At 34.6% G+C, this 22,563-nt stretch overlaps 1 protein-coding gene across 2 annotated transcripts in view; it reads right to left on the reverse strand.

Moving 5' to 3' along the window:
* The window catches only part of Nipbl (NIPBL, cohesin loading factor), a 194,191-nt gene that overhangs the window by 7,010 nt on the left and 164,618 nt on the right, over positions 1-22,563 (reverse strand). For both annotated transcript variants that reach the window (XM_004623432.2, XM_023711959.1), the window contains exons 30-43: positions 21,110-21,244; positions 20,332-20,430; positions 19,472-19,525; positions 18,414-18,522; positions 16,660-16,796; positions 12,132-12,272; positions 11,854-11,947; positions 11,391-11,545; positions 10,804-10,894; positions 8,330-8,503; positions 7,646-7,836; positions 4,741-4,848; positions 4,056-4,256; positions 262-408 (exon numbers count right to left, since the gene is read on the reverse strand). In XM_004623432.2, coding sequence (XP_004623489.1) covers positions 262-408; positions 4,056-4,256; positions 4,741-4,848; positions 7,646-7,836; positions 8,330-8,503; positions 10,804-10,894; positions 11,391-11,545; positions 11,854-11,947; positions 12,132-12,272; positions 16,660-16,796; positions 18,414-18,522; positions 19,472-19,525; positions 20,332-20,430; positions 21,110-21,244 — 1,836 coding nt within the window. The remainder of the gene's footprint in view (positions 1-261; positions 409-4,055; positions 4,257-4,740; positions 4,849-7,645; positions 7,837-8,329; positions 8,504-10,803; positions 10,895-11,390; positions 11,546-11,853; positions 11,948-12,131; positions 12,273-16,659; positions 16,797-18,413; positions 18,523-19,471; positions 19,526-20,331; positions 20,431-21,109; positions 21,245-22,563) is intronic.

A 22,563-nucleotide genomic window follows, 5' to 3' on the forward strand; every position in this document is an offset into this window, starting at 1 on the left:
CCCACTTCTCCCAATTCAAGTACTAACCAGCTTTCCATTAACTTATGTATTTTTTTTTGGTGGAACCTGGGATTGAACTCAGGCCCTTGCACTTGCTGGGCAGGTGCTTATTCTATTGAGCTATCTCCCTGGCCCCTCCCATTAATTCATTTAGAAAGATTTTATATACTGTGAAATAAAAACAAAACAAAAAAAGAAACAATGAAAATAGCATTCCTGCACTTTGACAGAGCATTAAGAATAGTAATGTGTGTAACTTACCTCCTTGAATGACTGCAGTAGGTTACTACCAGAAACCGAGAGTGTAATGTCTATATGATGCATTATAAACAACGGCTCTTCCTGTGTCTGGTATGGAAAACAGGCTAGATTGTCTGCTATATACAAGAGCATAGTCACTTCTGTTTTCTGTAAATTTTAAAAAAAGGTATACATATTTAGTGGATAATCTAGAAACCCACCCAAAAACTTTTTAGGAAAGTTATAGGGACACTTTCACTTCAGTTAATATTAGAGAAAGAAAAACGAGGCAGATGGAGAAAGAGTGAGAGAAGAAAGGAGAAGAGGGGAAAAAGAGAAAAAGGAAGAGGGAGAGAGGTGTAAGGAAGGAGGACAGAAATGGATAATAATCTTACACCCTTCAGGAGATATAGTGACTCACATCATGCTACCTCAAGAGAGAAGGAGGAGAAAGTTTTTAGTGCACCCAAGTGAAAATCCTGTTTTCTTGGACTATATCCTGGAGCTCTATTATAAATCCATACCACAGCAGAAAGCATACATGAGTTCATATTCGTCATTGTGCTTTAAGAGCTTAACACACGTGGGATCTGTTACACGAAGTCGCTATTCTGCCCTCAAAAACTGGTAACTACAATACTAGTATGTTGTTTAAAAAAAAACAACTCCAAATTTCATGTACTAATAAAACATCTGTCAGTTTTTTTCTTTGTACATAATTTCAAGTATCAGAGTTGTTTTGACAGTGCTACCAGTTACACAATATACAAACTTCGATAGGTGAAACTTAGAAAAATTCGGTTACTTTTTGTAATTTAGAGACTTGCAGCATCTCATGATCTTTTATAATATAAAGATGGGTACACTAGTATTCATATTACTTTTATACATAGCTTTAAAAAAAAACTGAAAAGCAAACAAAGAAAAAGCAACAAATAATCCCTCCTATCATCCCCCTTCCCCTGCCACCCAAATAACAATCTAACAGCAACAGCAGTAACAATAAAAATTCCACAGGAACAAATATAAGAAAGCTGGTATTAATACTGATAATACTTCTCAATCTATGTTTTATTTTAAAGTGTGTTGACACCTACATCTTATAGCTGAGGAAGTAGATACAAATATCAGATATTACCATATAATTCATACATGTTTTCTAGCTAAAACAAAAATGTACAGGCTGTAAGCATTTTCTTTGAATAAACTTTCTCAACACTAAAATTCTTCAGCACTGGCTGTAACAGTCCTACACCACTCTTCCTTTTCAAAAATCAACCCTGGCAGTCTAGACTAGCGGTAAATCTATGCACATGCACCACAGCAGGCTGTTTGCATCACTGAAAGCTCTAAAAGATTAGCCCCGCATGGTGGTGTTCTCCTATAATCTCAGCACTAGGGTGGTTGAGGCACAAGATAGAGGCCAGACTAGGCTACATAGGTAAGTTCAAGGCCTGCTGGAACTACAGTGAGATTGACTAAAAAAACAAGAAAAAGTAAAAGAAAAAAGAAAACCAACCCTTCAAACAAAAACGAGCTCTAAGAGGTATACTATCACTGGTCTGTTCTTCCTACTATTCTTCAAATGTCTCTCTTTGCTCAATGTTTTCTGTCTACCCAATTTTTCCTAAGTCTTTTTTTTTTTGGTTACTGGGACTCAAACTCAGAACTTTGTACTTTCCAGGCAAGCACTGTGCCACTAAGCTACATCCCAAACCTTTTACTTCTTAGTCATCATGATTTCTCAGTAGTATCTTTTTTTTTTTCTTTTTTCTCTTTTCTTTTTCTTCCTTTTGGTCTTTTTGAGATAAGGTCTCACTATATAGTTCAAGGTGGCCTTGAACTCACTGTATAGTCCAGGCTGGCCTCAAGTTCACAGCAATACAGCTGCCTCAGCCTCGCAAGTGTTGGGATTGCAGGTGTGGGCCATCACACTCAGCCACTATATTCCTTTTTTTTTTTTTCCAGCTGCTATATTCTTAACTACACATTCCTTTCCCCAGTTCTTTGTTTGAGGCAAGGTATTGCTATACTGTGTAGTTCAGGCTGGTTTAAAAGTCACTGTCTAGTTCAGGTCGGTCTTGAACCTGTGGTGATCTTCCTGTTCCAGTCTCTTGAGTTGCTGGGATTACACGTGTGTGCGCCATCATGCTGAGCAGAGTCTAATTTAATTTATTCTTTCTTACCAGTATTTTTTTTTCCCTTTTCTAGTAACCACTTGCTCCCACTGTAAATACAAGAGATCAATTTCTTACTACTTCCAGGGTAAACACGATGCTGAAAAACTTATGTTTCTAAAATGCTCTTTGGCACTGTCCTCATTATTTAGTCCTCCACTGTCCACAGCAGTGGTTCCCAACCCTTTCGGCGCCAGAAATTGTTTTTTTTTTTTTTGAAGATCATTTTTCCACAAATGAGGTCTGGGAGGGAGGATGGTTTCAGCATGATTCAAATGCATCCTAGATACTTTGCACCAGCAATTTAGAGTAGGATTCACATTCCTACAAGAAGCCAACGCCAGTTGCTATCTGACAGGAGGCCATGAGGAGCTGCAGTAAGCACACATGAAGCTTCCCTTGCTAGCTTGCCTGTTGCTCACTTTCCACTGTGTGGCCCAGTTCCTAACAGCTCTAGCTGATGGGGACCTGTGGTCTATTTCTCACACATTTGTACCTTTGTATTTTCATACATGTTTTTAATCCTGCCTGGTACATTTTCCTTCTGACTCATAGTTTATCTGCTTCATGTAATTATTTTAGGTCTTTAGTAATTCGTTCCTTCTCTGACATCCTTTGTCAAAGGTAATCAGGAAAAAGCACTACTTTATGAAACCTGCATTTCTAGTGTCAACTGCTGAGATGACATAACATACATCTGATAAAGAGCAGGAGGTGAAACCACATAGAGATGCAGGGAATGGAGCAACACTGACAGGCACTCAATATATACTAATCTTAATCACTATGTACTTTATCCTCATAACTGGAGGTGGAATCATATGAGGAGGCAAGAACATCACATCATTCTTAACATAGTCTCCTACACTCAGTGAAAGCAAAATATTGATGACATAATGATGATGGTGGTGGTGAAATATTTTAGGCATTTCTGAAACACAGTATCTTGGTTCATGAATACTTTTGTTTGTGAACAATGTGGCTTGCAAACAGAAGCATTTAGCAAAATTTTGTTTTTGCTTGAGGACTCTGCATTGGGTGAATGAACAAGACTTCAAATATCTTTCCTGCAAGAACATGAATGTTGCCATCTTTTCCAGAACTGTGAAACAAAATTAAGTTCACGAACCAAGGTACTACTGTACTTGCTTGTAATGTTTGCTTGTAGACGACTATACAAAATTTTTTTTTTTTTGTGGTACTGGGGATTGAACAACTAGATTGCACTTCTAGTTGTTCAAAATGAAAAACTAGAGAACTCAGCAGCCAAAAATCTACAATGGTTATTTTCTAATAATATCAGTATCTACAGAAAAGGGAGAGGTTCATGTCTTATAGGCAATCTATTCCTGAAGTGACAGTTTTGTGATGCAGTTTACTTACAAAGATGCCTTTAGTTTTTAAAGTTTCTAAAATACTATGGAGGCACAATCACAATTTATTTCTCATTACATTTATTGTCATGTAAAACTTCTTTTCCAACTTTGACTATATATTTTGAAAATAATTTAGTGAATTAAGGATACATATTTAATACAGTCACTAAAAATTATTAAAATAGCAATATTTTAAAAGTGAATTTTCTAGGCATCAAATTCCTAGGACACTTATTTAAAAAAAGTAAGTTTTTATGCTTACTGCTGTGTCATCAAAGAGGTTGAGTAAAGAAATAAGAAAGGCTCGTCTGTGTTGGCGGTTCCCACGAATCATGGAGTAAAGATGTGAACACAAAGCACTAGAGGACTCATCTTGTCTGAAACCCCTTACAGGATCTCTTAGGCAGGTGTTGATTGCCTGTTGTACCTGGTAAGACATCTTCATACCAGCCACTGCTTTCATCTGAAATCAATAAAAGCCTCATTTTTGTCAGGGAAATTAGTAAGCGCCAAATTAAAAATTACATTGAGCATTGCATTCTGATGCTAACATTTGGTTTTATTTTTTGAAAAACAACAAAACAAAACAAAACTAGGATGAAATAGTAGAGGGAATATTAGAAAGCATCTACTGCAAATTCTTCATTTTACACTAGGAAAAAAAAATCAAGGCCTAAAATTCACTGCTGCTAAGTTCACTAAGTAGCATCTTTCTGATCTTTAGTCCAGTGTGCTTCCTGGACTGATAGATCACTCTGGCACTGTCGTACTTTTAAACCAGAATAAACACCTTGGGAAACAAACTTAATTACACACTGAGAAGATCACTAAACAAAACATCTTCTCCTACAAGAAATGATCTCTAGAACATTTACCAAAGAAGTAGTTTTGGTTTATTAAAGAAAGATGTTTAAATTTACTTTATGCTGTTAAAAAAAAATACATACATGAATAAATCCAGCATATTTTTTGTCTATTTCCACAAGCTGTTGATCAGCCTTGTTCCGCATAGCAGGTTCTGGGTCTGTGCCCATAGCAATTAAGTATGGGACACACTGTTAAAAATAAAAATAAAGGATTTATAAGACAACACAGTAGCAAAACCTCTATCTCCACATATTTCAAAACTTTTCTATTTATGTATCTTGCTTTATAGGCTTTCCCATAAATGCTATGTTTTAGTGTTCTTTAAGAAAATGATAAATCTTTCTTTTGATTATCTTAGCAAGAAAGCATCAGCAATACTGATGTGGTAAAATCTAAATAATTTCAATGTTGTATAAGGCTCAGATACAAAGTGTATTTCAAATGTATAGTCTAGTAATTCTTAAACTTGCTTGAATTTGCTACAGTAAAGATAACACAGGGCAAAGAAAAAAAAATTGTTTTCTATACCTGAACCCAGAGAAATACACTAAACATAGTACTTTTGTTCATTATTGAGTAGGCATAACATTCAGGGGCCTTGCACGTGCTACACAAGAGCTAGCATCCCTGGGCTGCATCCCTGTCCCTTCTTTCACTGTACTTCTAAAGTTCAGAAATAACACTTCCATGTTAAGTGATTCTGAATCAGGTATCAGTAAGAAGGCCAACAATAAACATAAAACCAACTTCAAAAATACAGACATAACATTAAATGGAATGGGTGACCACAGGTTAAATCAAAGATCAGGAAACAGAGTCTGTAAGAAATACTGTTGGCAGCATTTGGGAGGTGGAGGCAGGGAGAATGAGTTCACCCAGTCTAGGGTACACAAATGAGACTCTGTCTGAAAACTTCAAACAAAACATAAGCAAATAAAACACAACATTTGAAAATGGCTGTATGCTACGAAGCATTATATCAATTTAAAATTTCATAGATTTGATGCTTGCATTTTGGCTTTGTAAGACAATATCCTTGTTCTTAAAAATATGTATATGAAGTATTTAGATGTGAAGAATTGTAACAGCTGAAACTTACTATAAAATGATTCAAAAAAGAGGTTAAAAAATGAAGCAAATGTGACAGAACAGTGACAAATGGTAAATACAGGTGAAGAGTATAAAGGAATTCAATGCAATTTCTCTGCATTAAAATTCTAAGGGGTTTTGTTTATTTTTAAAAAAAATTTATTTGTGTGTGTGTGTGTGTGTGTCCAGCTCAGCCCACCAGGGGGCGGGGCTGGCTGGCATGTGGTGCTGGGGGATTGAACCGCGGTCCCTGTGCTTTGCTAAGCTTGTTCTAAGTAGGTGCTTTAGACCACTGAGCCATTTCACCAGCCCCTCTAAGGGGTTTTAGAAAAAAGATTGAGCATCTCTAATTTGAAAACAGGAAATCCAAATATTTTTTCTTAGAAGTATTTTTAGTACAGGGTCTACAGTATCTCACTACACAGATCAGACTCACAGTGATTCACCTGTTTTCAGCCTCCCAACTGCTGGGATTATAGGCGTGCACCACCACGCCCAGTCTCAATCCCCATCTCAGTGTGCCCCAGGGGCAAGGCTGGCATGGCATGCTGGGGATCAAACCATGGCCCTACGCTCAGCCTAAGCAGGCACTTTAGTCCACTGAGCTATTTGCCGGCCCAAATTGTAGATGGATTTTTGGTTTTGGCTAGCTCAGTCGGCCTTAAGGGCAGGTCCGGTATAGCTTGTGGAGCTGGGGAGAGAACCTCGGTTCCCCACACCTGAGTTTGCCAAGCAGGTGCTTTAAACAACTGAGCTAACCTGCAAGCTCCCCAATTTTTTTTGAGTATCAACAAGGTTTCTCAAAATGAACAAAAAACAAAAACAAACAAACGAAAAACCCCCTACGGTTTTCAGTTTCAAATGTATGATAGCAGCTTTTAGAATTTTCAGACTAGGGATACCTGTTAAAATTTATTCAAATATTCCAAACTGAAAAACTAAAAAAAAAAAAAAAAAAAAAAGGAATTTTAGTCCCAAATATTTTGAGTAAGGGGGTCTTAATGTGTATAATAATAAATACTAAAAAATCCAGCAGAGTCCTCTATTTTAACAGGTGAAAGTATCAACCGACTGCTATACACTATAACAAGTGACCTTGATGACAAAGTGAAGAACAGGCTAAAGATCTGCTGATGGGCTTTGTTTTAGGACATAGGGATGAAGATACTATATTTAAATATATCCTGTTTTAGAAAACGTTCCATGAAAATGATAAAAATAAAAATAAAATCCTGAGGCATATAGAGCTGGCAATTCAGTAACAATACTGTTTGTAGCCAGTGGCACTGTGGCACTATCCTGTGGTGTAGAATACAGCACTACACCAGCACTGGCTGCCAATCTTTAGGAACACTAGTCTGCCTTTATTGTATCACTTTTTTTTCTTCTGTGGTACTGGCATTTGAATGCAGGGCCTTGTGCATGCTAGGGAAGCCCTTTACCACTAGGCCTTTTTATCATTTCATTTCCATAATTACTTCAAAATGTTGGGTAGCTGATGTGACCTTCTCTTTAAAGGGGTAAAACTGACCTGGACAATCAACTTTTAGAAAAAAAAAGGTAAGAGAACAGAAAGAAAAAAAAGGGAAAGGAAAGTGAAAAGGAAAAGCATGAAAGGAAGGGAAGAAGAAAGGAAGAAAGGAAAGTTTAGGATCTGGGGATATAGCTCAGTGGCATAGTGGCAAGCATGAGGTCATGAGTTTGATTCTTAGTGCCAAACAACAACAAAAAAGTTTATTTAATTAAATTAAATTAATTATTTTTAACAAAAAAGTTTAGGACAAAGATGTTTAAAGATTAAGAAAAATAAAGAACTATTTACTCTTTAATCACAATGTCATTAAGTAATAACTAATCTGGCTCCTTTTTGTTAAGTGGCACTTCTATGAAACTTACCTGAACTGGATGAATGAGACCCTGGTTTAGAGTCAAAGCAATGACATTTAGAGCAAAGTGGCGCACACTTGACTGGGTGTGAAAAAACGCTTCAAGCACCTGTTTGAGGTAAAGCTGCATGATAGAACTACTCATCCCTGAGGAAACATCACCCATTTCCTTTAAGTCTTCCTGTTTTGCAACTTTCTTCCCTAAGGAAAGAAGCAAAGTTGAATATGCAGTAAGAGCACACTGACTTTAGTACTCCAAACTTAGGCCATGATCAAAATCAAAACATGCTATAGCTAGTGTTGTGGCACCATGGGTTCTAATCCCACCCAACCTTGTCACAGGTTCTTTTATGAATCTGGGAAGAAATATAATTCCTTCTGATCCATTAATTTTTTTTTTTTTTTGGTGGAGCCAGGGATTGGACTCAGGCCCTCGCGCTTGCCAGGCAAGCACTTATTCTACTGAGGTATCTCCTCAGCCCCATTAAAATGTTAATGCTTGCAGGTACCTTAAAAATCTACAAGTATTTCAGGGATAAAGTCTAGCCATGGACCTCAGGTTATGGACTGCTATTTAATTGCATTTCTTCATCTGATAAATATGAACATATAGTTACATGTATTAAAGAAAATAGGTTATAGTTTCATAATCACAACTGCACTGTGAAACTTAAAAAGACATATTCGCACTCACAGTCTCTATCTGCTTGTTGCATGCGTGTATCCTCTTCTTGTAGGTAGGTCTGAAGGTTTTTTAACACTTGTATTTTTAAATTGACTGAAGAGTTCTTATCAGATAAAATATTATTATATAGATTCTTTACTTCTTGCTCAAACATTAGACTTGGATGCTGAATAAAGGCAAATCCTAAGAAAGAGAAAAGAAAATTTTATATATTTGTAGCACAAGTAAATATAGCAGTTAATGAAAATGTTAAATTATATAAAGAGCTCCTTATTTAAAAAAATTAAAACTTAAAAAATGACTGGAAGAATATGCTAGTGGCCTTACCTAGAGCAGTATTAGAGCAGGTACTTCTTTCCCCATGAATTAAAAACAAGAAATTGCATTTCAAAGGAGAATTTCACACAAGAGGAAACCTTGAGGAGGGAGCAGGGCCTAGTGGCTAGGGGAGTGGATTAGGAGTCAGGAGTCTTGGGTTCTATTCCTGGCTCCACCACTGACTTGTAGTGTGACCTTAGGTGAGTCACACAATCTCTCTGTGCCTCAATTCTCCATCTGTAAAATGGGGACAATAATATTTACCACCCACCTACCTCAAAGGGATGTTTTTAGGATTTAAGAAATAATGTTGGCAAACATTTTTCAGATCCCTACTAGAAGGTACTACATTGATACTTAAAAAAAATCAAAATATACCCATTTGACGAAACAATAAATTTTAAATAGACCACAGCTAAAAATGTCTATCTCTTTTTTGTATGGCATTTTGGTGCCATAGGGATGAATTGTATAACCAATGAATATAAATAGCAAAATATTATGTTTATTAATATCAAATGTTTACTAATTTGCAAAAAATGAATAAATACCCTTGATGGAAGGCCCAGTATTACTAATATCAGAAACATACTAAACTCAAAGCAGAGTGATCAGATAACTAGCCAAGGCACACAGGGTAAGATGGCCCAGGTGAAGTATCTTTCATTAACTGCCCTAGAGCCACTATTTTCTATAATGCTGTTTCTTTAACCTCATTTATCTGTTCTCTGAATTTGCTATAATAGTTGGTCTTGCTACTCTGTAATTTACATCCAGACTGAATATGACATTTTCCCTTGAAGGTACTATTATGCCAATATAACACTACATCACTAAAATACTATAACATAGTAGATCATGTCTGAATTTCTATATTTGCTTTAAGTAATTTTCTGAAACAGATGGGGTAGTAAGGTAAGTAAGACTTAAATTTGTTTAAAATATAACCTAGATTTAATCTTTATCATTCACTTTTGTTTGAACACAAATACAAGTCAATACCTATGCATGGTATACTATAGAACTTGACAATGATATCAAAACATTTTCAAATCAATTACTAAACTTATTGGGTACTTTAACATGTATTTACATGAAAGAAATAATAAAAATAAACTTGGAGAAATTGTTTTTCTTGCATTTTATTTTTAAACAGAAAAAAAGAATAAATTTATTACATGATTTATGGGAGTTTTACACTTTTTACATACAGTATTCAATTTATATCCTTTAATGTTATCCTTTTCTTACCTATAAAGTGATATTTCAGTTCATGAACTTTTTTTTTTAATATAGGGTCTTGCTATACAGTTTGGATTCATAGCAATTGTCCTGTCTCAGCTTCCCCTGTGCTGGTACTGCATGCAGTACTGGGGACTGAAATTGGGACTCTGCACTTGCCAGGCAGGTGCTTATGCTGCCAGGCTATCTCCCCAGTCCCAGGAACTTGTTTTTTTCTAAGATTTGGGTCATGAACTGAGTTGGACAAAACTAAATCAAATTCAATTGTTAGGTTTAATGATTTTTTTTTTTTTTCTTTTTCTTTTCTTTTTTTTTTTTTTAGGTTTAATGTTGACCTTAGGAAGAAATTTGATTAGGTTCTCATCCAGTTTTTTTGTGGCCAGAATTGTGTCAGAACTGAGTTTGGAAACCAAGGTACCACTGTATTCTAATTCCTTTACAGATAAACCATAATCAGTGTCTCTGGGAAAGTATTACTGAACAGGTAGATACATATCCAACTGCTGTTACAGTTGGTTATTATGTGATTGTAACTAATGACAAAAGCTTTGCAATTTGAAATAACAAAAATATGCAAACAGCACAAAACTCTTCTACATTATCAGCAAAGTGCTTTAATGGATGTTAAGATACCCTGGGAAGTAAAATAGGAGACAATATCCTCATTTATATTGAGCAATGAAGAAACTGATGAACTAAGAACGAAGGTGTTCTGAGTTGCTTGCTCAAGATCTCCCAGAAGCTCACCATTTGAGGCCAGAGTGGAATCTAGGTATTCTGAACTCCACTCCTTTCTACACCCCAGATCCTACCTCTAACAGAAACATTTAAATAAATGAATAATTGAGACTCACAGTATTCAAAAAAGTTTACTCCACCCCTGAGGAAGCTAAAAGCTATAAAGAAATTTAGCCTGAACTTACCCAAGCCAATGATGGCTTTTGTTTGTACTTCTTCATCTGAATGTTTTGTAAAATACATCAGCAGTTCAAGTACTTTATCCTTTATGTTAACCTAAGGGGAAAATCCCATGGTAAAGTATTCAAAAAGAACAATTATCAAATATCTGGGGAAAACATGTCTAAAAGCAAACAGGAATTTCCCAAGTCATTTTATCCCCCTACTTACTAAAATAGCAAAACAGACCAAGAAGCCAAACCAGGCTTAGGAACGTAGCTCAGTGGTATATTACTTTCTTATTCTCAATGCTCTGGGTTTGATTCCCAAAACTGAAAGTTTATGTGGCATAAAGTATCACACTATGACAAACAAGTTTGTGCAAGAACTTAAATCAATGCATTGTCCCCTTTATTAAGAAAAATCAGGAAAAAAAAAAGGCTTTAGACAGTGTTCCTACTATGAAAGAACTGATATAACTGGTGGTAAAAACTTCAAAGCTTAGCACAGACCAGTAACAAATCATTTACCCTGTGTCACTAAAGTCACTCTAAGCTTAGGTGGTCACCTAGAACTAGTTTCATACATGCTAAGTATTACTTATGATTTTTACCTTACTGTTGCCTTTAAAATCTTCCAGATCAAAATCAAAATGTCGACATAGTGCTCCAACAGTGAAAAGGGATCTAAGAAGTGCTGGTTTGTTTGTCAGAAGTGAAGTGTTATTTGGGTCCTCTTGGTGTTGACTTTTTAATTTTGAAATGGCACCTAATAAACATAAATAATATTTATTTGTAACAAATCCTCTATCCTTGAATTATGATGTTCAAGTATTCACTATTAATGACTTATATATCTTGTTATGGGTACACTCTTTACAGGATAAAATTATTCAAATACTAAAAAACCCCTTATATTCTACTTTATATAGTGGGTGCAAAGTGTATTATTTAAAAGAAGATAAACTTCTGACATTATCATAATGATTTCTTAAGGGAACAAGAATAAAAGATATTGATTTGAGTGTGGATTAAAAGGAATAGCCACCTTTGCTAAAGCCAAAGCAGAGAACTTACCATAGTATCTATTGAAACAGGCCCACACAAATTTAAAATTCTGTGTAACTTTATTTACAACAGCCCCAAGACAGCTCACACAATGCTGCACTACCTAAAAGATATACAAGATGTTACTGTTCAGGTACAAGTAAAATATAGTATTATTTTTTTTCCTTTTTACATATACTTGCCTTAAAAAAAAAATACACTGGAACTTAATTTGACATACAATATTTTAAGTTACCATTCCCAAATTATATACAAATTAGTACAGAAATAGCAAACTGAATGCTTACAGTCATGCCATATTTGATGATGAGCTTCATAAGATCTTCTTCAATAGTGGCAAGGAAAGTTTCACTTGGATGCTCCATGAGTGGTACAACTAGTTCTAGGATTTTTGCAACATTGCAGATAACCATGAAATCATTTTGTGTCTATAAGAATAAAATTAATGTCACATGAATATCCAAAACATAAAAATTAACTATACATAACATTATATATTTGAGAGCAGAGGTAGACTATCATGTATGTCAAATTTCAGTTACAAAGTCTACAAGGAAGGAGTTTTTCTTTTTTAGGTACAGAAAAAAAAAGCATCAGAGACAGTAATAGGAACACAGATTCTAGCTCTGCTTGTAAACATGACACACTTGGGTCACTTAATCACAATGCTAAAGTTATTTTTTCTTTACGTGAGACACAAGTAAAATTAAAAACAAGCATTTAAATATTGGTGTTGTATTCTACAAAGACAAGTACAGCTTTTAGGATTAGTACTGTACAAAGTAGTTTATCTTAACACTGTAGTTCTTTCTCAATTAGAGATGAATTTGCTCTCTACTCCCTGCCAAGAAGTCTGGCAATGTCTGGGGATATTTTTGGTCTTCACACTGAGAGCTATAGAGGGTATAGCTGCCACAGAGTAGAGGGAGGCCAGGGATGCTGCTGACCACCCTAAGATCAAAGAATAGTCTCTTAATAGTGAGTAACTCATTCCTATTAAAAATGCTGAGGTTGAAACATCCTGTGTTGATTTTGAGATAACAGACTAAAAAAACTGGCACAAGTCTTCTTTATCTCAAATTTAAATAATAAAATAAAAAAACCTAAGCACTTTTTTTTGGCTATTGTGGATTGAACTCAGGACCTTGTGCTTGCCAGACAGACACTTATACTGCTGAGCCTTCTCCCCAGTCCAACCCAAGCACATTTAAAAAAAATGATGGGATATTAAAAAAAAAAAATCAAAAGGTACTAAAAAACTTATGATAAAGTTTCTTTTCCATCTGTGTTCAACCCAGCCAGTTTCACTTCAAAAGTCAACCAAAGTTACCAGTATTTTTGTGCACTAAGGTTTTCCCCAATGTATGTTTTTAATCTAACCAATTTACCATTCCTCACCTTTAGCAATGGATTATTAATACTAATTTGAGGCTTTCTGAGCTTATTGCTTCACTGGTTGAAAACTTGCCTACATTACTCATTCTTCCTATCAAGAATTAAGTAAGTTTTCAAAATGTAAAATGAACATTTTATTCTAAATAACAAGTCCTGTCATTTTATTATCTCCCACTCTAGTACTTTTAAGAAAAGGGAAGAGAGAAAGTCTACAGAGTAGGAAAGCTACCTGAGCAAGTTAGAGAATCATTCTTTAATATTATATTTTTAAAATGTGGGTAGTATTTTCTAAGTCTTCTGTTTAAATAATGTCCTGGAAAATCAGGTAAAGAATCTTAAAATCTGAAAGAAAAATTTAAAAATGATAGAGATAATGAAAAAAAAAAAAAGAGTAGAACATAAATAGTTGAAATGAATGTAAAGTGGTTTAATATTAACTAAAATATTTAAAGTTTTCAGAAATCTGAACAAAGGTCCAAAATTCAGATAAAATAGATAAAAGATACAAAGATTACACAAAAAGTTCAAGCCACAGAAAAACAAATCCTATTGCTCAACATCATGCAAGATGTTCAACCTTCTTGGAAGACATAAAAAAAAGCTGGAGCAATAGTGATTATTTGACTGGGAAGATAGCTTGGCAGTCTAAGCACCTGCCTGGCAAGTGGGTTTGATTACTGGTACTGCATGCTGTGCTGGCCACTCATACCAGGCATGGTGGCGCAGGCCTGTAGTCCCAGTGCTGGGGAGGCTGAGACAGGAGGATCACTACGAGTCTGAGCTGCATAGTGTGACCCTGTACCAAATAAATAAATGAAATTCAAGTTTTAAAAATTGATTATTCTTTGTATCTATTATACTGGCAAAGAGTACAAAAAGAATGACACCAATGGTCATATACAGTTTTACACCAGTAATCTGGCAAGATTTATCTAACAGTTTCCTGCCCAAACATGACGTTTTTATTCGAGCAAGTTCATTTCTAAGCATTTGTTTCAGCAAAATGTAAGCAGCAGTTTAAATGTATATGAACAACAACAACAACAAAAATAATAAATGTATATGAACAGTGTTATGGTTTGGATCTTAAATGTTCACTAAAGGGCATGGGTTGACAGTCACCAGTCTGTGACACCTGGAAGGTGGGAGGATTTGTAGTAGGTGGGGTCCAATAGGAGGAAGGATGGTCATTGGAAAGATGCCCTTAAAAAAGAGGATAGAGGGCCGGGGAGATGGCTCAGTGGAATAAGCGCTTCCCTGGCAAATTCAAGGACCTGAGTTCAATCCCCAGTTCCGCAAAAAAAAAAAAAAAAAGAGGATAGAGAGACCTGAGCTCCTTCCTGGCTGGCATGAAGTAAGCAACTTCTTTCAGTATGCCATAATGGACTGTCTCACTACAGGCCCAAGCATGAGACACAGCAGGGTCAACTGATCAGGAACTGAAGCATCTAAAATTCCGAGTCAAAATACATGCTTCTCCTTTAAGTTGTTTAAAGTATTTTATCACAGATGGAAAGTTGAGTAAAATAAACATAAATGTTTAGTAAGGAATTATTTGTAGAGGCAATCAATAAAAATTAATGTAAATATTTGTCAAATGAAATAATTAAATAAATCATGGGACATCCATGGGATGGATAATATAGCCATTTCAAAGAATAAATTAGGGGCTCAGAGTAAAGTGCTTCCCTAGCACCAGCAAAGGCCCTGGGTCTGATATAAGCACAACAAAAAACGAAAATAAACTACCCTCCCACCAGAAAAATCAGGTTGTGTGAGATGAATAATTTGCACATAGCAGATGTACATTATATAATTCATTTTTTTCCCCAACAAACCTGTTTATGTGCCTACAGTTATATATGCACACATAAAGTAAATAAGGATAATCCAGGTTATTTGCTGTAATGAGAGGAATAAAAGTGGGGACAGACTATAAAAACAAAAAGCATTTACATAAGTATCTATTACATATTATACGCCCCTGCCCCTAGGAGCACTGGTGAGTGAACCCAGGCTGCTGCCTGTGCTAGGCAAGCGTCCTGCCACTGAGGTGTACCACAGTCCTAGATGGTCTCATTTCAATAAAATTTTGTGTATATTAGTGCATAAGAAATGTGTAACATGTCTTAAAAGTGATTTTGCTTTAGAACTTTTTTTTTTGAAATTTAGTACAGTACAGGGTTTACAGGGCTCACTACATAGATCAGACTCCTAGTGATTCTCCTGTTTTCAGCCTCCCAAGCACTGGGATCATAGGCATGTGCCACCACTCCCAGTCTCAACTGCCTTTTTAGTGTGCTTCAGGGTCGGGGCTGGCACGGCACACGGGAGGCGATCGGGGGGTTCGAACCCTGGCCCCTGCATCTGTCTAAGCAGGCGCTTTACTCTGTAAAACTGTTTAGTAAGCATAAGCTATTATTGGACACAGATTATATTTTAACTAATTTATTTTATGTTATTTAAAATTTTTTTTTTTTCGGAACCGGGGATTGAATAATTTATTTTTGCATCTAACCCAAGCACTAAAGATGGAATAGGTGTCTCAAAAGTAATATATATTGCTTTTATGTATTTTTTATACTCTGCTATTCTCTTTAGTTCTTTAAATTTTCCCAGGAAATCTGAAGCTTCCTTCTAAAATTATAATTTAGAAGTTTAAAACATGTAATGACAATAGCAAACAAATGTAGTAAAGTTAAAATTAGTTCTTTAGAAACACTGGCAATACAGTATGTGAAAATTACTGACATTTGTAAGTTTTTAGGGTATTTCAAATTTAGCATTTGGAACAAACAAATTATGTTAAATTATATGTATTTTAAAATCTCACTTTGCTAGATTATTTTACTTTAGCAATGTTTTATTCTCACACCTTATTTTAAGAAAACACAGTATATGTAATATTAACATAATCTCTTTCTTTTTTTGTAGTGGGACTCAAACTCAGGACCTTGCACCTGCCAGACAGGTGCTGTGCAGCTGAGCTATATCCCCAGCACTTCAAATAATAGTTTTTTTGGGTTTTTTTTTGGTGGAACCAGGGATTGAACTCAGGTCCTTGTGCTTGCCAGGCGAGCACTTATCCCACTGAGCCATCTCCCCGGCCCCCCAAATAATAGTTTTGATATGATACTAAGTTTTTTACATTTCATATATTGCTTTAGTTTGACAAGCAAGTACTAAGTTCAGACTCCAAAAGATACTTTTTCAGCTAGGAAACCTGACTCATTCATATTTGAGCTGAAATTTTATTTATGATGCATCACAAAAAGAATGTTTGCAGGTAATTTGCCGTAAGTACTGTAACATATATTTGAGCAAGTAAGTGTTAGCATTTGTCGTCAGTGAGACTATAAATTCTAAATTTAAAATACATGTTTTATCTAAGTCAGAAAAATAAAGTAGCTCTATACTTACACTACATTTAGTGGTAAGGTACGGTTGCATAGTCATGGCATGTTTAACCATGAGCTGGGGTCTTATTTTGCTGAATAAGAACAAAGTGGTTATACAAGCTACCAATCTTCCAGAATTCACACCTTTATTGTCAGAGTCTGGAAAAACAAAGAAATAAGATACTAAAATATGGCAAAGCAATGGAAATCACACAGATCATTACTTGTTACTCAATGTTTCTTCTTGAATAGCTTCAGTCTAGGGCTCAAAAAATGATCTATATTTCTTATGCTATTAGATTTTCTGCATCTTTTTTTTCTGATAGAAATTATGCATACTAAACATAAAGGGCACAGATGTCTCATTAAGAAAGTGGAATTTCCATTAAAAAGTAGAATGGAAGTTGTGAAGTATAGGGATGGTCTTTTAGAAATAAAGATAGTGTGATGTATAAAAATACATAGAAATAAATATTAGTGAAGGTGGAACAAAAACAATGTAGTTAAGATACACCATGTTTTACTGAGGAAAAGAAACATGGTTGAAGGGCTGGGGAGATGAATCAGTAGAATAATTGCCTGCCTCACAAACACAGGGACCTGAGTTCAATCCCCAGTACCACCAAAAAATTAAAAAAAAAAAAAAAGAAAAGAAAAGAAAAAGAAAAAGAAACATGGTTGAAGGATGTTAAAAAAAAAAATCAGGATGAGGAAGTGGGTAGAAAAGATGGACCAATGCTATGTTCAACAAAATACTGGTTTGGTGAGAAGAAAATTGTTAGGAGATACACTGATTTTTAGTAAACAAGTTAACTTTTAGAGGAAATGATCAACTTTAAAAAACATTAAAGGACAAAAGCACCACTAAAATCTAAAAGGAAAAATAGAATAAGGAGATAAAAAGAAAAGAGGTATACATGGAAAACCGAAAAATTGTGAAAGAGAAAAGAACTAAAAAAAAACCAAAAAAAACAAAACAAAACAAAAAAAAAAAACAAAGAACAACAGTTTTCAGAGGCATCTCTCTTGGAGGTGACTGGACCCAGTACAGAACATGACTGAAGCTGACTATGGTCCTTCATTAATGTGCAGTATAGGAGATGGAAGTAGTTAACTTTATATGCTCTAAGCAGCAAGTATCAATAATGGTTTTTATTTTTGTTTTGAGACAGGATATCACTATGTAGTTTTGGCTCATCAAGAGTTTATTTTGTAGCCCAGGCTGGCCTTGAACTTGCAGTGATTCTCCTGTCTCAGCCTCCCAAGTGCTGGGTTAACAGATGTATACCACCACACCCAGTTTGTATTTTAAAAACGTTAACAGATTTCTGGTTTAAAAGAAGTTCTGTATTACTATAAACGGTACTAGAGATATCTTTTAAAAACATTTTTATAATAGCTAAAAGCAACTTCATTTTGAGAGAAAATCTTATATGATTTTAAAGGTAAGTTAATTTTGTGATGAGAGCCACTCACTAAACACACACTGGTCGCAGGATTCACTTTTACTTCTATTCAGTGTAACACCTGAAGTGTATACTGTGCAGATATGTAGGCAAGGCGAGGTCTACATTCTCTTTACACTGCCTCTGAGTCTCAGTTGACCTAACACTGTGCCCTACAGTGTGACACCACACAGACACTCAAATATGGCAAACCAATTTCACTGAACAGTAATCTCTAGGTAAGCAGAGTCCCAGGCAAAAATGAGAAATGTGCCCAAAGTATTTTAACATATAAAAATCAACTTAAGGATCAATACATAAAATGTCTTACCAGCTAGAGATTCCTCATATTTAAGAATGTGCTCAACTAGGTTATCTACAAGTTGAGTACAAGCTTTCTTCACAGGTTTATATGAGGAATCCTCTTCAGACTTCAACAACTATATATGTGTATACATAAAAAAACAAAACAAACAAACCCGAGTATAATTATTCATTAGGCAGTACTAATATAAACACATTAAGTGTGCCCATTACACTAAGCTTTCCAACCTATCATTAACACTTGATTATTGAAAGTGCAAATAATAAATAATGTGTTTCATTTAAAAATCTTACAAACTACTGATTTGCAAATATTTTCAAACAATTTTAGTACAAAGCATTTAAACAACTGTGTGTAGAACCATAGGTAGGAGATGAGGTACAGGAAAGATGATCTTTTTTTTTTCCCTTACTCCAACCCAAAACCAAAAGTTCCACTAAATATTATTTCAAATATTTTAAGAAATTTGTAACTTTAATTACATCTGAATTATACACTAAACTTTGTAATTATAAAATGTGAAGGTAGATTCCTTTATCTGATGCTAAATTAATATAAAACGCCTACAAAGAACAATGAATAATAATGGGACAAGGGGTCAGTCTGACTATAGTAAAAAATTAAACCAGTTCAACCATTCTGAATTATGTCAATGGAAAAGCCCTTTAAACAAGACTCAAAAAATGCTGACAACTTCTGAAGCTGCGTAACAAATATTTTCAGTTGAAATTTTCAGAAATAAATTAAAAATTTATAAGGATGAACATTTCCATTCATGAAACTTTAAAAATAAACTGTTTAAGTCTAAACTATTAAAGGAAATTCTATGTATTTTATAACATGACAAATACTGTAATCATATATTTAATGCAATCTGTCTTTTAATAAATCTATCTCATATAGATTAAAGGAATAAGATAAAAATATTATTGAAAGGAAGCAAGAAAAGAATTTCAATTAGTGAAAATATTTAACAGAGAAATGAAAAGAATTTCAAAACTGTAAAGTCTGCAAAGAACTAATCTTGTATTAAATTTCATTTTATGAAACATCAAAATACTCACATTTTGAAGAAGCTGCTCAAACCAGTCATATCCAGTATCTCTGCATGCTGCAACCTAACAGTGAAAAAGGTAGAGAAATTCTCAAAGGTAGAAATTTGCTTTTAAAAACAGAATTTTGTTATTCTGTATTCTGAAGCACATGCATGAGTAAAAGATCTTATTTGTAAAATAATGAATTTTTTTTCAGTAAAAGTTTGCCTATGTTACAGAATTTCTTTCAAAAAATAACTTGGAAAACACTGAAGAAATTAGTTTAATATATTGAAGACTACTATGGTCCTAAATTTTGAAAACTAAATCTTACTACTAAAAAAAAAAAAAAAAAAAAAAAAAAATTAAGGTCTAAACAATAAAAACAAAAATACTGTCTCAATCTTTTTAGACTGCAGACTTAAAGATATCAGTGGAAATGTAGAAGGATTATGAAACCGAATTTATAAAATTTCTCAAAGCATAAAAAGTACTTTGAATAAAAACCCCAATAGTTGGTGTGTGTATCATTATCATCATCATCATCATTACCAAAATTTGTATTTTCTGAAAAAGGTAGAAATTATTTTGTGTTTGTAGTTACTGCCCACAGGCTACTTATCTATATTCCTCAACTCTGTTGGAGGATTAGGATCTCAACATCAGTGTTTACATTGGCGAATGCCAAAAATTTGGGCCATGAAAAAACATCGACCTCATCTAACTTGCATCCTTTGAGGAACACCAGAAATATAAAGTGAAGGAACCAGTGCTAATGTCAAGATTTAACCAAATACCTCATCACATCTCTCTCTTCATTCATAAAATGAAATACGTTCAACTATGTTTGCACTCAAAGTGGCCCCAATACTTGTTTCTGCCCTTCTTACCACATCAGTGATGTTTAAAATTTTCCTTGTCATTGCTTCTTTGTCATTGTGTGGCGTTGGAGTAAACCACAGTTTTTGGAATGTTTCATTTACTAATTTCTAGAAGAAGAAAGTTCATATTAACTACAAGAAATATAGCAAATTGTTAATCCTAAATTTTCATCAAGGCCCAACATAAAAATCTAACTAGCCAAAACACAAATTTCCAGTAGTTTCTGTGTAAATTTCCTCATCAGATGCCAGACATGGTGGCATGAGACTTTATTCCCAGCACTCAGGGAAGTTAAAGCAGGAGGATTTCAAGTTCAAGTCTTGTTTGGGAAACTCAGAGAGTCCCTGTCTCAAAAATAAAAGGGGGTGTGGGGATGTAGCTCAGTGTATAAAGGCCTTGGGTTCAATCCCTGATACCTCAGCAAGCAAGCAAACCACACATAAGAATTAGTTTCTCAAAACCATGAACTTTTAAGAAGATTTTTAGTAATTTAGGTGATACTTTGTCTAGACTCAAACTTCTGAGTAGCACAGATATGCTTGCTGTCTGTTGCTGATAAAACTTACAAAGTTTTACTGCTTTTAAAGTGCTGGTTGAACTTAAAAAGGAAAACCAAATTAGTAATTAATGTAGGACACAATGTTAAGGTATTTACTTGCTAATTTAGAAACTCTGCCCCACACCATTTGGAAATCAAAATAATTTCAATGTGATGATATACTTTCTGGATAGAAGGCATGTCTACAATAACAAAAAATAAACAGAAGAATAACTGTTATATATTACCTTAATGCCCTCTTCATCATTGACTCTGCGAATCATTTTTACACACATTTCTGTAATTTTTGGAAATGTTGGCTGTTCAATACAGATGTCTCTTAGAATCTTTATTACTCTTTTTCTGACACTGATACCAGTATCCTAAAAACAGAAAGTTATTTTCAAATATTAGATAAATTGAGATGCTTAAAATGTATAAAAGCTTTGTAAAATGAAGTAATTTACCACTGGACAAAAAACTAGAAAATAATCTTGTCAGGATTAAATCAGATAATATACGTAAAATTTTGTAGAATAGTGTATGGCTCTTAAACAGCATATGAAGTATACCCAGGAAAAAAAATTTAATGCAAATCTAAAAAACTTTTGATGCTAATTTATTATAGGAAATGGGAGAAACAGAGGAACAACTAAAATCGTGAGGTTCATCAACTTATGAATGGATAAAAAAGTGTTCTTTTTATACAAGGGAGAATGTTATAAAGAAGGATATACTTAAGACATTTATAGCTAAATGGATGGATCTTTTTTTTTTTTTTTTTTTTGGCAGAACCAGAGATTGAACTCGGGCCCTTGTGCTTGCCAGGCAAGTACTTATTCTACTGAGCTATCTCCCCAGCCCCTGGATGGATCTTTAGATCATGTTCTTAAGAGAAATAAATCTGTCACACATGTAAATATCACATTGTCTCTCTGGTGTGAGAAACTCTAAGGTATAAGTAAGAACCAAAATGTGTAACAGAAATTCTGAAATAGGAAGAAACTGTTCAAAAGGACAGGGAAACTGGCGTGGGAGGAGAGGGAGGAAGAAGAGAAAAAAAAAAAGGGATAAAATGGAAATAAAACTTTATAAATAAGGTGGGGAAGAGGGGCTAAACGAAGAGGTAATGAGGGAAAGAGAGGTACAGATTTTCCCTGTGATGAATGTCATCGATCAATCGATCTATCTATCTAAATTGTACCAATAAATTTTTAAAAAATCCATGGAATAAAAAATAACACCTTGTCTTTTAAATGAGTCCCTGTCATGGGACATATATATAAGAAAAAGAATAAGAGAACAGTTTTCCATGTTTAGAAATGATCCCTAAATGCAAAGCATGATGGAACTTTAAACTTTTTTGGGAAGGAGAAGAAAAACGAGACTGGAAAAGATATTTTGGAGTAACTAGAGAATCTGAGTATGAACTGGTTATTAAGTGATATACAGAATATTAACTTAGTTGAGTAAGACAATGGTTTTTTTTTTTTTAAAGACAATGGTTTTGTTTATAAAAAACAATTTCTTTTAAAAAACAGTACCTTGGAGAGTCACATGGAAAGAAAACATTCTCTCAGGCTTTCACAGAGAGCACATTGGCGAAGCAATGGCCGTGACTCATCCATATGGCTGACACTGACAAAGGTTCTACAATCTGAGGTAGAGGATCTCAGGATAAATCCTGAGGGCATTTCACTGA

Source organism: Octodon degus, unplaced genomic scaffold (genome assembly GCF_000260255.1).
Source record: "Octodon degus isolate 3935 unplaced genomic scaffold, OctDeg1.0 scaffold00002, whole genome shotgun sequence".
In the NCBI taxonomy this organism is placed as follows: Eukaryota; Metazoa; Chordata; class Mammalia; order Rodentia; family Octodontidae; genus Octodon; species Octodon degus.